At 38.3% G+C, this 16,381-nt stretch overlaps 1 protein-coding gene across 8 annotated transcripts in view; it reads right to left on the bottom strand.

Annotated features, from left to right (window-relative positions):
• CHD2 (chromodomain helicase DNA binding protein 2) overlaps positions 1-16,381 on the bottom strand; it is a 120,292-nt gene that overhangs the window by 49,182 nt on the left and 54,729 nt on the right. For all 8 annotated transcript variants that reach the window (XM_007164983.3, XM_007164986.3, XM_007164981.3 and 5 more), the window contains 7 exons: positions 14,514-14,702; positions 8,398-8,560; positions 7,906-8,058; positions 5,338-5,409; positions 2,138-2,287; positions 1,231-1,379; positions 94-190 (listed from right to left, as the gene is read on the bottom strand). In XM_007164983.3, the coding sequence (XP_007165045.2) occupies positions 94-190; positions 1,231-1,379; positions 2,138-2,287; positions 5,338-5,409; positions 7,906-8,058; positions 8,398-8,560; positions 14,514-14,702 (973 nt within the window). The remainder of the gene's footprint in view (positions 1-93; positions 191-1,230; positions 1,380-2,137; positions 2,288-5,337; positions 5,410-7,905; positions 8,059-8,397; positions 8,561-14,513; positions 14,703-16,381) is intronic.

Below are 16,381 nucleotides of genomic sequence, written 5' to 3'. Positions count from 1 at the left end.
ATAAAAGTCTCAGACTCAGAATCGCTTCCAGAAAAATTCAGACTCTCACAGATGATACTTATCAAGAAAGTTTTTTCCCTTATTGTTGACTACCTGAGGCTCTGATTCCTCCCCTTCAAGTTCTTTGAAGAGATCCTCCGCTCCAAATTTCAAAATCGCTGTCAGCTCTTCTTTATTAAAAGGATTTGAACTGCAGAAATAAAATGTAGTTGTAATCTTTTAGGAATGTCAAATAACCTCTATGGAGTTCTAAATATCTATTCTTCATAAAGAGATTAAATTACTGGTGAAGATATAAATTCTGCCACAAGAAGAATGAGCTCACAAATATTTCATGTTTTTTAATCCACAGGATGAGTCTGCAGTGGTAAACCTAACCTAACAAAAGACTAAGAAATCAATTATTTTCCTGTTGATTCATCTGTTACATGGTTAAGCAAGAAAGATAATTAGCAACATGAGAGAAGGGAGTTCTCTCTTTGTCCTTTGACTCAGAAAGTTACCATTCACCAAGAATTTTCAAACTCCTCATCTCTGGTCCAAAATAAATGAACAAGCTTTTTCTGCCTAGTTTCCTCTTTAATGGAAAATTATCATCATCTAATTAGGAAGGGCTCATTTGATCTCACCTGTAACACAAGTTGTAGGACTGCCTCAGAAGATACTCAACAATTTGGTCAAAATGTAAACTCTCCAAGAGAAATAGTTGTGTTTCCAAATAAAGCCAACTAAAACTTAACTACTTTCCTTTTATAGCCTTCTGTTTTCAATAGGAAAGATAATCTCCACACAAACATTTTTACCAACAGTAAGAAATAGATACCAATTCAATCTGGTGCATTCTCACTGCTGAAAAGTCCAAGGCAACACTGTGCCAGGATGAAAGCCCAATGAGGAACACACAGCTGCCACTGCTGCTGCGTCATATGTCACAGGCAGAGCCAAAAGCAAAAGGCAAGAGAGGAGGGCAGGAAAGGAAGAGAGAGGGCACATAAGAAAACGGCTGATATGGAAAAAAAAAAAAAAAAAAAAAAAAGAACCCGAAGAAGAAGGAGAAACAGGGAGAGCAAAATTAAATGAAAATGCCATCTTCTTGCAGTTTTGGCTTGGCCTTTTCCAGGTAATTAATGGATTAATGTCTGTTGTAAAGCATCCTATTAGAAAAATGAATTATACCAAATGTTGACATAAAATTGACTCTGCTACCTCTCCCATCTTTCAGGCACTTACTTGGACCTTCCAGAGTTGTTTTCCAGAACTGTCCGGCCAGTGGTATCCATGCGCTGAATCACCAGATGGTCCAATACCATCTTCTTTTTGGCCCGTTCTATGATCTCTTCCTCCACAGTCCCCTTTGTAACCAAGCGGTAAATATTTACCTGTAGGAAAAGGAAATGTTATGCTTATGCCTGATCACACATACAAAAAAGTTACCTCTGTCTAAAACCAAGGGGGAAAATAAAAAAATATTTGTTCTCTGACATGGCATACCACTTGTAAGCCATCCATCCAAGCAGACAACTTAAGTATTGTACATGCAATATTTTTACTATTTGCAGCACGTTACATTCTTAAATAAAATAGCCTCTAAGGAATTGTTATTATAGCCTTGTTCTAACAATAAAAATGCTGCTAAAGAATGATCTGTCTCATTGAAATTGAATCTTTGGCCACATATGAAACTTAAGAGGTACCCAGTACTAGAGCAGACTTTGAAATTCATCTACAAAGGAAACAAGTGTGTTGTTTCCAACATACCACAGAGTTAATACTGGTCATGTGTAATAAAAGTAGACCATCTTGAACAATATTAGAATATTCTAACAACTTTTCCATAATAAAATAGATGGAAAATTTCAACTCTAAGTCTATTCATCATATATCCTTGAGTAAGCCAGAAAGTTACTGGTGATATACTTTTCAAACAGCGAAAGAGAATAGTTTCATATCTATAAGCTCATCTCAGCCCCAAAGATAGATTCTCTGTACTAATTAACAAACAGACATCTACCCTTGGGGAAATGAAGATGAAACAGAAAAAAAAAAAAAAAGCATTTTATAAACATCCTGAAAGGGCTGAATAATCTCCCCCGCCCCCTCCCCTCCAAGCCATATCTAGAGGCCCCTCTCCACTGACCTGCTTCTTCTGACCAATTCTGTGGGCTCGGGCTTGTGCCTGCAAGTCGTTCTGGGGGTTCCAGTCAGAATCAAAGATGACGACTGTGTCCGCTGAAGCCAAATTGATTCCCAGGCCACCAGCCCTTGTCGAGAGCAGGAAACAGAAGTCCTGTACACAATGCAATATACTACTTTATGCAGTGGCCTTCTCAGAAACAGTTTCACAGTCCAATAAGCCCTTATACCTGGAAACCCCTGCAGGTGTGAAGAAAAGTGAGATATGATGGACAAACTTTATGGAGGCTACAAGAATGTCAGGGACTTGATGGCAGAGTGAATTTTCATTTGATTAAGAGGTAAGAGTCAGTGCAATGAACTAAGGAGTAAAGTAGAATCTGATAAGGCAACAGGAGCAAAAGAATTGGTGTTCTCTCCTGGCTAAAACTAGTACACAAGCAGTTAACAGAAACCAGACAAACTTAATTATCATGAGGATCGTTTCAGCAAGTTGCTTAGATACTTATTTCCTGGGTAAAGGTGGATTATGCCATGTAAGGCAGTCAGTATGAGCAAGGAGACTTTACTGGGTAAATGTCCATTCATTTGTTAGGCTGGTGAGGAATACAGAAACACTGTACTAACATATCATATGACTGAACCACTGGACAGCACAGGTCCTCAATCACCACGGAACATGCACAAAGAAAACCAGAGCAGGTATGGCCGAACAGCAGTGTGTGGGAAAGACCCAGGCACTGACATATTCCAGTTTCCACAGCAATGATAATAGAGACTGGGCAGGCACAGTACACCTGCCTGCATCTGAGTGCTCAGAAAAAAAATGGGCAGGAGGCAGAGAATAAACTCTATGAGCCAGAGAAAACCAAAGCCAAACAGATTTCTATTTCCAGGGAATTTGGTCACGTATCAAAGACTGACACCTTTCTGGCATGGAAATGGCACTCTAAAACTGGTAGTTCTGAGTTACTTTTTGATAAATGGGTATATTTAATACATATACACAGATGCAATGAAAAGATCTCCACATTCTAAATAACAGTCACAATCACCAACATTATGCCATAGAAATAAAAATGGAGAGAGCCGTCTCACAAGAGCTTTAAACAATTCCAATAAAGAACTGATTAACAGGGGTGTTGAAGCATAGTCTGTGAGCCTTGGTAGAGATACCAAGCAACACCACACTCTGAAGAGAAGCCTGCAGGTAAACACTTGAGAATGAGACACCTAAAACTTAAATGAAATCTGGGGTCTGAATGATCATAAGAAATATTTTCAATGTCACTCTTTATCAAAGACAATATGAATTATATTAAGATATTATTTGTGCCTATTATCAAATGGTAAAATGGAAATATTCATACATAAACATTATGAATATAAATTGTTTGGGAAGAGTGATTTAGCAAAATGTATCAAAAATCTTTTTTACATGCTCATATCCTAGCTAAACATCTGACAACAATAAAATGGTCAAATAAATGATGGAACAGGCATGAGAAAATATTAGAAATTACAGTTCTTTTAAATCTTTACTGACATGGGAAAATGCTCAGAGTAGAATTTTGAATGAAGGGCAAGCACAAAACTATATACAGCATGATCCCAATTGGGCAAACATAGAAAGAAACAAAGGGTTTCTTCCAGGATGAATGGAAATGCACCCAAATAATGTGAATAGCAAGCTTTCTCTGGGATGGAAGTTTTCTTCTTTGTACAGTATTTCTTCTTTGTACTCTTCACCATCTTCCAAAATTTCTAAATGTGTTTATAATACTTTCCCCCAGTAATAAAGTAATTTTTAAAATTAATTTTAAAAAGACTCAGAGTTGCAGAAAATGGTAAAGAATCTCTATTCTATATCTAGCCATCGGACAGGGGAATCAACAGAGAACTACAAAGAAAGCCACTTTAGCTTTTTTTTGAGAAAGGGCGATATGAAACATTCAACTCACACTGTGTTTTAAACTAACAGTAGGGACCACAAAACCAATCTCAACAAATACTGAAGAAGAGAAACAGGTAACACTGATGGGGTGCCTGCTATGAACCAGGCCCTGCGCTCAGTGCTATGTGTGGGGTATTGCACTTAGACGTCACAGCAGGGTCATGAAGTAGGGCATCATGGTGCTTTTACAGTTGAGGAAATAGGGAGGAGAGAGAGGAGGATGGGAATTAGATGGTAATCAATGTTTTTAGTAATTACATTCCTCTTCTCCTTGACCATTCAGAGCCTTGGTTCTGAAGAGATTAGTGCCCAAAATTCCTCAAGGAGAACTAAAATTTTAGGCTGGAGAAATAGTCAGAATACCACAGTCTAACTAGGCTTATGTGCTATTCAAGGCGCAGGAGTCATACCATTCTGGAGTGACAGACAGACATTAAGAGTGTTCAAAGCTCTTGAGAAAGCAGAAAGTTAAGCCTGGTCTATCTATAAAGAATAGTGGCCCAGACTTCAGAAGTTCTAACGTTCTCTCCAAAACACTTTTAGTTCTACCTCTGGCCCTCACCATGGCTTTCTTAACTCCTCACACCACTATAGCCTTACTTACACTAAACTTCTTTTCCCCTCTTCTCTCACATCCCATGGTATTTAATAGTTTGATATGCACAAATTACAAGGTTACCACAGTTTCTAACTTGTCCTAAGTGCTCTTCCACATGTACCTTAAAAACAAAATACTTTATAACGCCAAATTCAAGTTGGATACTTAACAGATTAACCAATGTTGCTATTAGCCCAAGCAAGGGAATTAAGCCACATCCTACCGGGGTCCAACAAATCTGAGACACAGCAAACATACTTTTCAAGACTCAAGTCACCAAAAAAAGTATAGATCAGAACCTTCTGATGTAACATACATGTCAAAATTAATCCTACCAGCCAGCCCTCCCCAACCCTTGCCTTGTGGTTCTTCTAGGCCCAGAAATTTGGCATCTGAAAGCCGCCAGAGAACCCTCAGTTGATACCGGAACTATTCTGTCATTAATCCAGACCAGGAGAGATAAGCATGCATATGCTTTTCTGGATTGACAAACAACAAAATTAAGAGGCATCTTTAGTGATTTCTCCTTCCCTTATGAGGTAGGAGAGTTGCACTGTGAAATGTTTCTGGAACAGAATACATTAAGCTAGAAAGGCTTTCCCCTTGATACAGAGCCCAAGCTGCCCAAATAACAAAGCCATGCATGGTATACCTCAGACCCATCTGCATTGAAGTGGTCCAGTGCCTGTTTTCGGATTTCTCCCTTGATGGAACCATCCAGACGCTGTAAAAATAAACCACATGAAAATCATAAGGTAGGAAGATCAGCTACACTCAAAATAGAACACCAGACTTGTAACCTTCATCACTCCAACACCCACTGAGTAAAAATAACCGGAACACACTGGCAAAGTGCTGTCCAGGGGCTGTGCTTCAGCAGCACACCCGACTTGCCCCAAGCTCTCCGGTTACAAACTCAAGGTCAGAAGCTTCTGATTCTAAGGGCCATCTAGGCTTATCCAAGGATCAGAATGGCCACCAGGACATAAGGAGAAAGGTGGCAACCCAAGCTGTGCTTAGAGGCTTTGTCTGCTTCTACATCTGTGGGTACCAAAGAGATTAGGAAATAGTACCACTGGTCACCTCATAATTAGCTCCTGCAAAAAATGGTGCTCCTTAGCTACATGGCTAAAAGTTGCCCCGTTATTACGTGCTCCATAAACCAAAAAATCATTTACATAATTTTGTTAGGAAAACATTTTCCCATAATATTGAAAATGTTAAAATTAAGTGAGTCATATATCCCAGCTTTTCTGAAAATTACACTCTAAAATCAGAGCAAAGTGTTCAAACAGCCAAAATGTATCTTCAAGAGAGCCTCTGGCATTTACTAGCACATACAATTCTTATATTAGACTATATATCAATTCTAGGTCCAAAACAATGTCACCATAGAGAAACCATATAATATGTAAATACTGAAGAATTACTACTTGTATGCTGTATATAAAGCATTTCTCACTCTTTAAAATCATTTTCACATTACTTCCCCTTAATCACCACTTGAGATAAACTACCTCATTTTACCAAAGGCAAAACTGACCAGGCAGATGTTGTCAGCTGACCAGTGACAGGGGAGGGGCGGAGTCTGTGGAAGGACCTACAGCTCAGCGCTCTGTCCACCAAACCCAGAGCCACCTGATCACAGATAGAATCACACATGGGAACCCCCTTTCTTCTTTCTGACTACCAACTCTACTGAGAGCCTTGACCCAAAGATAAGTTTAAATGGCAGGTTCACAACCAGTATTTGAAATGAGAAAACCCAAATGCCCTCTTTTCAGTATTCTAAGAGAAGACATTAGGCATGATAACCTGAGTGGACACCAGACTACTCATTCCTTAGAGAGAAAAGTAACGTATTCTTATTTTACTTGATACCAAATGATGACCTAGACCTGAAAGCTCCCAGGGGTCAGATGTACTGAGAGATCACTGACTCTCTGTACTGTGTTATTTTTGATAACAACCGTGGTATTTAACTATATTCTAAGACAACTGCTGAAAGACCACACAAGGTATTATGGATATAACAATGCCTTTCAGGGTATGCTGAAAGAAAACCTGTTACTGAGTTTTAAAGCTTGGCCTTCTTAGAGAGAATCACTGCCTTCAAGTATCTTCAGTATCAGCATAACTGCATGAGTCCATCCAAAATTAAAGAAAAAATTTATTTAATGCAAGGCAGGACTTCCCTGGTGGCACAGTGGTTAAGAATCCACCTGCCAACGCAGGGGACACAGGTTCAAGCCCTGGTCCGGGAAGATTCCACATGCTGCAGAGCAACTAAGCCCATGCGCCACAACTACTGAGCCTGCACTCTAGAGCCCGCAGGCCACAACTACTGAGCCCATGTGCCACAACTACTGAAACCTGTGCACCTAGAGCCTGTGCTCCGCAACAAGAGAAGCCACTGCAATGAGAGGCCTACGCACCGCAACGAAGAGTAGCCCCTGCTCGCCGCAACTAGAGAAAGCCCTCGTGCAGCAACAAAGACCCAACACAGACAAAAATAAAATTAATTAATTTAAAAAAAAATCAAGGCATTATAAAAATATTAGGCCAAAAGTCAAGGTAAATTGCACACGTCTATAAATAAATCAGAGATAAGTTTCCCATTGTCTAACACATAGAAAAATATTATTATGCTGAAGAAACTCTTTTTCCCCCTTATTTTTCTCCTCATCTTACAAGAGATTAATGAATGAAGACAAAAACCCAAAATTATAATTCTGCAAAGTATATTCAGGGACGAGCAAGGTTTCAAGTATACTGTTCTCCTGAGTTGCCCAGCCTCACAGCCAGGGTCAACTTCCTTTGGGGTGAAATATAAAACACTGTCACCTCTCTTTTTCTTTCTTTCTTAGGATTTGGGCTTCTGTCATCAGGTTCACACTTCCTTCCTCGCTACTTTTACCACAGGCTTAGAGATGTAAGATACCATCTAACAACACTTCTCTTGCCCAATTTTCCTTTCTCTAATCCCCATCCCTCACCCACCAAAAAAGAATAATCTTCCCACGATCTTGTTCACTACCGGGTAGCCTAAAGGCATGGAAGTAAAAATTAAGACCCGCCTGGAACCTTAATCTCAATTTGTTTCAAACAAGAAAACTCTTGTTTTCTCCTTTAGGATAATTTAGCAAGCAAAGCATACAACCTCGAGGGAGGGAGGGAGGAAAGGAGGAAGGGAGAGACCCCAAGCACCAAGCATCCTCACCTGGAAAGGATAGTGCTTAATAGTCAGGTACTCAGCCAGGATATCCAACATTCTCACCATCTGAGAGAAGATAAGGACTCTGTTCCCTCTTTCTCGAAGTCTTGTCAACAGTTTATCTAACAGAATCAGCTTCCCACTGCTCCTGATCAAGGACTGAAGATTAAAAAGACATTCTAATCATCATGTTCAAAAGCATACTTCAATCTGCCCTTCCTCTCTAGTAAGAGTTCATATTTTTAAAATCATCCTTAAGCTTTTGGAAGCTTTCTGCAATCTAGCTGACAAGCAATTCCTAAAATGCTCTTTACCTAGTATCTGTGACAATATACTTTCCAGATTTTCCCTAGCTATTTGACTTCTCTCACCTGTTTTTAAAGCTTCTTTTGATGCTCCTTGAAGTTATCAAGGAGGAAAAGGAGCGTTTTGATAAAAAGCATCTATAGAAACTAAAGTGCCTTTAAGAAAGTAATTACAAACAAGGTAAGCACACACCAGAAGAATCTCCTGTCCATTTTCCCTTTCATTTTCTTCGGGAGGTTTAATGAGATAACAGTGGTTGCAGCACTTTTTCAGTTCCATCACAATATTAAGGAAACCAGATGTGCTGCCTCTTGTTCCTTTGGCAAGAGCCTTGTAATTCCTAGTCAGAATCCATCTGCAAATTAAGATAATAATGATATTATTAGATTCAAAGAAAGAGAGAGTTGGGGATACCAGCAGATTATAAAAGGAAATAGTGTTACTGAGGCACGGTGGGAGGCGGCGGGGGGAGTTAAAAAGGCAGGGAGGGATGCTTTATTTTATATCTCCTGCCACCTAACCAGGCACCCTCACACATCTCCAGTCAGATTCAGACCATTAATCATTCTATTGGCTATTTCAACCTGGCTGAACACAGGAATATTAAAAGAAAATAACAGCAACAAAATATATATATTCATAGAACATATATTACATGTATGTATTTTATATAAACAATGACTGTCACTGAAGCAGTCTTTATTGTAGTATAAATGCGGAAGTTAAGCTGGCTCAAATTAGAAAATCAGTTAAATAAATGAGATATACCAAAGATAGAAGCTACAGGGACTTCCCTGGTGGTCCAGCGGTTAAGACTCCACGCTCCCAATGTAGGCGGGCTGGGTTCCATCCCTGGTGAGGGAACTAGATCTTGCATGCCTCAACTAAGAGCCTGCGTGCCACATCTAAAAGATCCCACATGCCGCAACTAAAAGATCCCTCATGCTGCAACTAAGCCAAATAAATACATAAATAAATGTTAAAAAAAAAAAAAAAAGATAGAAGCTACATACCCATTTAAACTGTTGTAAAAGGGTATTTTACATAATACAGTGTTCATAACGAGTATGTTTTATATCCCAGTTTGAAAATATTAGAACTGCTTTTTTTCTGAGTAGTGAAATTTCTTTACGCTTTTAGCAATCACACTTTTAGGAATCCATCTCAAAGAGGAATTCTCAAGGATTCTCACTGTAGCACTATTTATAAAAGGAAAGCATTTGAAACTATCCAAATGTCCATCACTAGGAGACTAGTTGAATAAACTACGCTACAGATCCACTATGCAGTTGTAAAAAGAAAGGACTGTCTCTATAAACTACTATGGAGTGCCCTCCAGCCCAGCCGACTCCCATCACTAGGTGAAAAAAGTAAGGTACAGAAAAATGCATACAGTATGCTACCACTTGCATAAGGAGGCAATAAAAAAGTTAACATGTATCTGCTTATATTTTAAAAATTAAAAAATAAAGGAAAGATAAACATTAATATTTTTAAATATAAAAGTAATTATTACCTAAGGAAAAGAGGGACTAGAATGGAGGAGACAAGGATAGAAGCCAGATATCTCTGAACATGCCAGGCATGGCAGCTTTGCCTTCGGAACTCTATAAATATTATAAATAATCATGAACAAAATTAAACAAAGTAATCCTTAAAAAAAAAAAAAAAAACACTAAAATGAAGTAAATAAACTATTGTATCCAGTCAGTACCTAACCAAAGAGAAGGAAAACTATCTCAAGTGCTTTAAGCCTCTTACCCATTTCTAGTGGGATATACCTTTAAAAACACACAAAAAAATACTATTTTAAAAAACCTTAACCTGTTTTTGTTCTTCATCTTGCTAGTGGTAATCCTCGCACCATTATTTTAAGACTGTGTGCATAGTGTGAATTAGGCTGGTGCACTTGAGAAGTCGAATTTTTGGTATGGGTATAAGTTCATTAAGGTCAAATAAAATTTCTGTCGTACTATTTAACTGGACAAAACTCATGATGTATTTTTATCTTTAAAAACAAACAAATTTCCTAAATCTGTCCACTTTAAAGACCAGTGAATAAGGTCCACTGCAGTTGCAAAGAGCACCCCCAGTGCCGTTTATGACCTCCAAATACCATTTTCCAATGAAACAGTACGTGAAGCTTTTTGGCTGACTCTAGTTCTGGGGCAGGAAATGAACGAAACGAATCTGAGCATTTTATCATTCCAGAAAGCAAAGAAGCTATCAACTACAACTTGGATTTTGTCAAAAGAACTTGAACAAGCTCCCACTGGCTAAAACTGGGACCATTAGACCATGAGTATAGATAATAACTGCAACAGAATAAAACACAAATGTTTATTGATGAGTCAATAATCATACAAAAATATTCATAATCATACCAATAAGTCTCATTGGTCAAATCTTTGAAGGAAGATAGATAATCCATTTTTTCTTTTGAAAACGTCAAAAATTCAACATGGATGAACCTTGAACACATCATGTTGAGTGAGATAAGTCAGACAGAGATAGACAAGTAACGTATGATATCATGTATATGTGGAATCTAAAAAAGCCAAACTTGTAACAACAGAAAGTAAAATAGTGGTTACCAGGGGGTGGGGAGTGGGGGATAGGACAGATATTATTTAAGGGTACAAACCTGGAATGGGTAGTAAATAATCCCTAGAGATCTAATGCACAGTATAGTAAATATAGACAACAACAATGTATTATAATCATCAACCTTGCTAAGAGACTAGATTTAACAATCCTAACCGCTAAAAAGAAAGGATCATCATGTAATGTGATAGAGGTGCTAATTATCACTACAATGGCCATCAGATTACAATATATAAATGCATTAGATTAACATGCTACACACCTTAAACTGTACAACATTATATGTCAAATGTACAGTCAGCCATCCGCATCCACAGGTTCCACATCTGCAAATACGGAGAGCCAACTATACTTTGCCATTTTATGTAAGGAACTTAAGGATCCATAGATTTTGGTATCCGAGCGGGGGGTGGGGGGGATCCCTGGAACCAAACCCCTGTAGTTACCAAGGGACAACTGTATTTCAATTTAAAAAAACAGTAAATAAATAAAAAATTTTAAATTCGAAAATCAGAAAGAACCATGCATTTATTCTGTCTTTCCTATATGAACTGTTCCTCATTGATGTGGGGAAGTTTCTTTTTACAGAAGTATTCCAGCTAATAAACAAAGGAGTAACAAAAGTTGAATATTACCACTCTGTAATCCCTAATGAATTAATGATCTAGGCAATGCTCATCAACATTTGCTAATATCACAAAAAGACAACTTCCTATGATAGATTGCATTCTGTGAAATATTCACACTGAATCTGGGTCTAACCAACCTTCTACACCTATCTGTGAATGTAAAGGAAACAATGTGTTCTCAGGAAAATACTAAATGATGCCATGGAGCTGGAATCAGCAAAATCCAGGCTGTGAAAAAACCTATGGAACACAGACTCAGTTTCTTCACTCAAAAATTTACAAGGACGGAGGGGAAAATGACTTAAAATAAACTTAAGAGATATGTCAACCAATCATAATGTACGGAGCTTACTTAGATCCCAATGCAAACAAGCAAAATGTGTGTGTGTGTGTGTGTGTGTGTGTGTGTGTGTGTGTCTAGGACAACCAGGAAAATGTAAACACTCACTGTATATTATAAAAATAGTAAGGAATTACTGGGGTTTTTTTTTAGGCATAATAAAAATAATATTGAAATTATGCTTAACTTTTTTTTAATTGAGGTATAGACATATAACATCATATTCGTTTCAGATGCATAAAACATGATAATGAGATATTTGTATACAATGCAGAATGATCACTGCAATGTCCAGTTACCATCCATCACCATAAATAGCTACAAGTTTTTTTCCCTTGTGATCAGGAATTTTATGATCTACTCTCTTGCAAATTTCAAAATGCAATTCAGAAGTTATTAATTATTGTCACCATGCTGCACATTTCATCCCCGTGACATATATTTCATAGCTTAAGTCTGTAGCCTTTTGACTCCCTTCACCCATTTCTCTCACCATCCTCAACCCCTGCCTCTGGCAACCACCAATCTGTTCCATGAGCTTGGAGGGTTTTGGGGGTTTTTTGCTTAACTCTTAAGAGTCCTTATCTTTTAGAGATATATAGAAACACTTATGATTTGGACCTGGAATATGTTTCGTATGACCTGGGGTGGAAATGGGGATGCAAAAGAAGATACAGATGAACTAAGAGGAGTCAGGAAATATAAAAGCTGGATTATGGGTACACACCATTCTATTTTTGTATGTATTTGAGATTTCCCATAATAAAAAGATTTTTAAAAATCAAGGCAGTGTTAGGCAAAAAAGTCAGATAGTAATTTCTGAAAATAAAATTCTTGTTTTTATTCGGTTGTATTAATTAAGAACAAGCAGGGAGTAAATTGATACAGCCACTACGGAGAACAGTATGGAGCTTCCTTAAAAAACTAAAAATAGAACTACCATACGACCCAGCAATCCCACTACTGGGCATATACCCTGAGAAAACCATAATTCAAAAAGAGTCATGTACCACAATGTTCACTGCAGCTCTACTTACAATAGCCAGGACATGGAAGCAACCTAAGTGCCCATCGACAGAGGAATGGATAAAGAAGATGTGGCACATATATACAATCGAATATTACTCAGCCATACAAAGAAACGAAATTGAGTTATTTGTAGTGAGGTGGATGGACCTAGAGACTGTCATACAAAGTGAAGTTAAGTCAGAAAGAGAAAAACAAATATCGTATGCTAACACATATATATGGAATCTAAAAAGAAAGAGGGGGGTGATTCTGAAGAACCTAGGGGCAGGACAGGACTAAAGATGCAGACATAGAGAATGGACTTGAGGACACGGGAAGGGGGAAGGGTAAGTTGGGACGAAGTGAGAGTGGCATGGACATATATACACTACCAAACGTAAAACAGATAGCTAGCGGGAAGCAGCCGCATAACACAGGGAGATCAGCTCAGTGCTTTGTGTCCACCTAGAGGGCTGGGATAGGGAGGGTGGAAAGGAGACGCAAGAGGGAAGGGATATGGGGATATATGTAGACATACAGCTGACTCACTTTGTTATACAGCAGCAACTAACACAACATTGTAAAGCAATTATACTCCAGTAATGATGTTAAAAAAAAAAAACAAGCAAGGAATATTAGAAAGATTACCAGACCTCTAACTTTAAAAGACTGTAATTTTCATGGCAATACAATTATTTCCAGTCATTCCAGATCCAACTTTAAATCACCAAAACTGAAAGCCCATGACAAGTACCTTATATACCACCCTCTGTCCCAAACCCACCATTTTGCCTTTAACATATTATAACCTAGACCAAGTCCATAACCTGCCCATGCCACTTGGAGTGCTAGAAGAAAAGAGTCTTCACCGTTGGTACAGAGGTGAGTGCTTTTCCTTCTGAACTTCCACACTCCCCTGCATATGCCTCAGTTATAAACAACACTTTGTATTATTTGTCTCTAGTCTGTCTTCTCTACTAAACAAGAGGCTTCTGGCAGGAACGCATTCCATTCACCTTCATATTTCCAGTATCTAGCAGAATGCCTGGCATGTTGCAGAACTTGAAGCAAATGACTGAATGAATGGCAGAGAAGAAATATATGAATGAATAAAACATGCCTGTTTATTAGTAGGGGGATAAGCACTAAGAACATATATTTCAGACCACTTAGATAATGAAAAGTACTGTGCAAATTCTCACCTAAAAAAGAAAGAACAGTAAATCTTCCCCTTTCTGACCATAAATAAATTGCTACTTAAATCTGTCTTGAGGCTTCACTGGAAAAGGCAGTTTATTTGTCAGTTATATATCTCATGGCTTCCTGGTACTGATCTTTTTTTTTAAATTAATTAATTTATTTATTATTATTTATTTTTGGCTGCACTGGGTCTTTGTTGCTGTGCGCAGGCTTTCTCTAGTTGTGGCGAGCGGGGGCTACTCATCGTTGCAGTGCGCGGGCTTCTCATTGCAGTGGCTTCTCTTGCTGCGGAGCACAGGCTCTAGGCGTGCGGGCTTCAGTAGTTGTGGCACGCGGGCTCTAGAGCACAGGCTCAGTAGTTGTGGCGCACGGGCTTAGTTGCTCTGTGGCATGTGGGATCTTCCCAGACCAGGGCTTGAACCCATGGTTCCCTGCATTGGCAGGCAGATTTTTAACCACTCCGCCACCAGGGAAGCCCCCGGTACTGATCTTAATCCCATTCAGGCTTAACCCAGCCAATAACTTACTTGTAATACTGTTTCTGAAGGGCTGACATCTCCACCCTGAGAATCTGTTCCACTTTGGCAGGAAGGGATTTCTCCACATCTTTTTTCACTCTCCGGAGAAGGAAAGGCTCTAGCACCTTATGAAGACTCTGATAGCCATTCTCTCTCCCTTTCCCATGGTCTTCCTCAAAATCTTCCCAGAACTCAAACCTAGAGATGACACAGTATAGTGTTACTTAATTACAAAGGAAAAAAGCATTTTTCCAACTAAAATTTCTTTTTTAAGGAACCAAATAGGAAAAAAAAAATCTGTTAAAAAAAAAAATGAGTCTTCCCTATAAGGAAAAATAAATTTTATCCGTCACTAGCTCTTGAATACAAGAGAAGGGAAAACAAAAAGGCAAGGGAAAACCAACTGAATCAATTCCATCAGTCTACACTGGATAACAGCAGGTTTCCAATTCTGAGACTGGATCTAGAGTTCACAAAATATTTCAGTATATCATGCAATTAGTATGTAAGTAACATAATAAGTTACTGTGATAAAATGTTAGGCAGAAAAATTAATCATAAGGTGTCTTTTAATAAGCTGCAATTTACTGGGAAAACAAAATTCAGAGGTCAAAGAATAATTAGTGGTGATATTACAGCTATCACTAGTCAGAGGTAAAAGTTATACAGTTTCCATCAGTAATCCTCACTGCTCATAGATTAAAAAGTTAATGGATTATAATGACAGTAAACAAGTGACAGCCTCCAGACAAGAAGAGCAATATACGTGATACAAACTTAACGCTAATAGAACTTGGGGACACAAAATTTATTAATGAATTTTAAAATGTTATCACCCGTAATAATTTTGCCTGAACTCTACAGATAAAAGTTTCTCCTGTTTAAGTCTTAACCATCTTTGGTTCACTAAAGGATTTGTGGCAGAAATCCAGTATGGGACATTATGATCAAATTTCTTTCAAAAATAAAAATTGAAAGAAATTTATTTCATGAGGCTTAGGAAAATATGCTCTGACTTGCTACTAGAAAGCCAACAAAGCACTTGGAAGAAGTTGCTTGGTTTTGTGTGCAGACTGAAGCTCAGTGGGTGAGGTGTTGCCCCATGGTCTGCTTTCTGACACCAGGAGGTCCAGCTCTGCTGAGGCCAGTGAAGTCCCAGAATAATAAACTCAGTGACTCGACATGACCAAGAGCTATGTAATACGCTCTCTGATAAGATAGAAAGTCAAAGACAGCAAATGCCAGCACTGTCACCGGGCACGACGATGTCAACAGAGTCTGCTGCCATTGTCATTTCTGAACTCATGAACGGCCAAGCATTTCATCAGGCACTAGGAGCATCAGTATCAGCCCTAGTGACAGCTGGTAATGCCTGAAACAACCGTGTTCGGAGAAGCAGACAAAACGATCTTTTGGGGTAGAGATCTAAAAACATAATTAATGCTTCTAGCTCAACAAAACTAGAGTAAACTGTATTTTGCCACACTGCTATGAAGATACTCTAAGAACATAAAATAAAATGAGGAGTTAACACTGATAAGAGGATTAAAAGGAACAATGTAAACTAAGCTATCTCAATACCATCTCACACACAAAATGTATGAGGCAACTGGAAATGAGGGACCATCACTATACATCAGGCCATTTTTTGAAGAACTGGGAGATAATTTCAAGAGAATGTTTTAATTTATGTAACACATATTATAATTAATTAAAACTTTACTAGTCTAAAAACTTAACTAATAAACTTTTTTTTTTACAAGACTTACTTCCCCTACGTTTTAGGGAACAAATATTTTCACACACCTAGTGTGTACTCTTACTACGTTAAAGGAGTTAATATGAGATACTATTTCTTTATATACACATTGAATTGT

This window comes from Balaenoptera acutorostrata, chromosome 3 (genome assembly GCF_949987535.1).
Source record: "Balaenoptera acutorostrata chromosome 3, mBalAcu1.1, whole genome shotgun sequence".
NCBI lineage: Eukaryota > Metazoa > Chordata > Mammalia > Artiodactyla > Balaenopteridae > Balaenoptera > Balaenoptera acutorostrata.
Note: the sequence above shows the minus strand (reverse complement) of the source record. Positions and strands in the feature narration are given on the sequence as shown.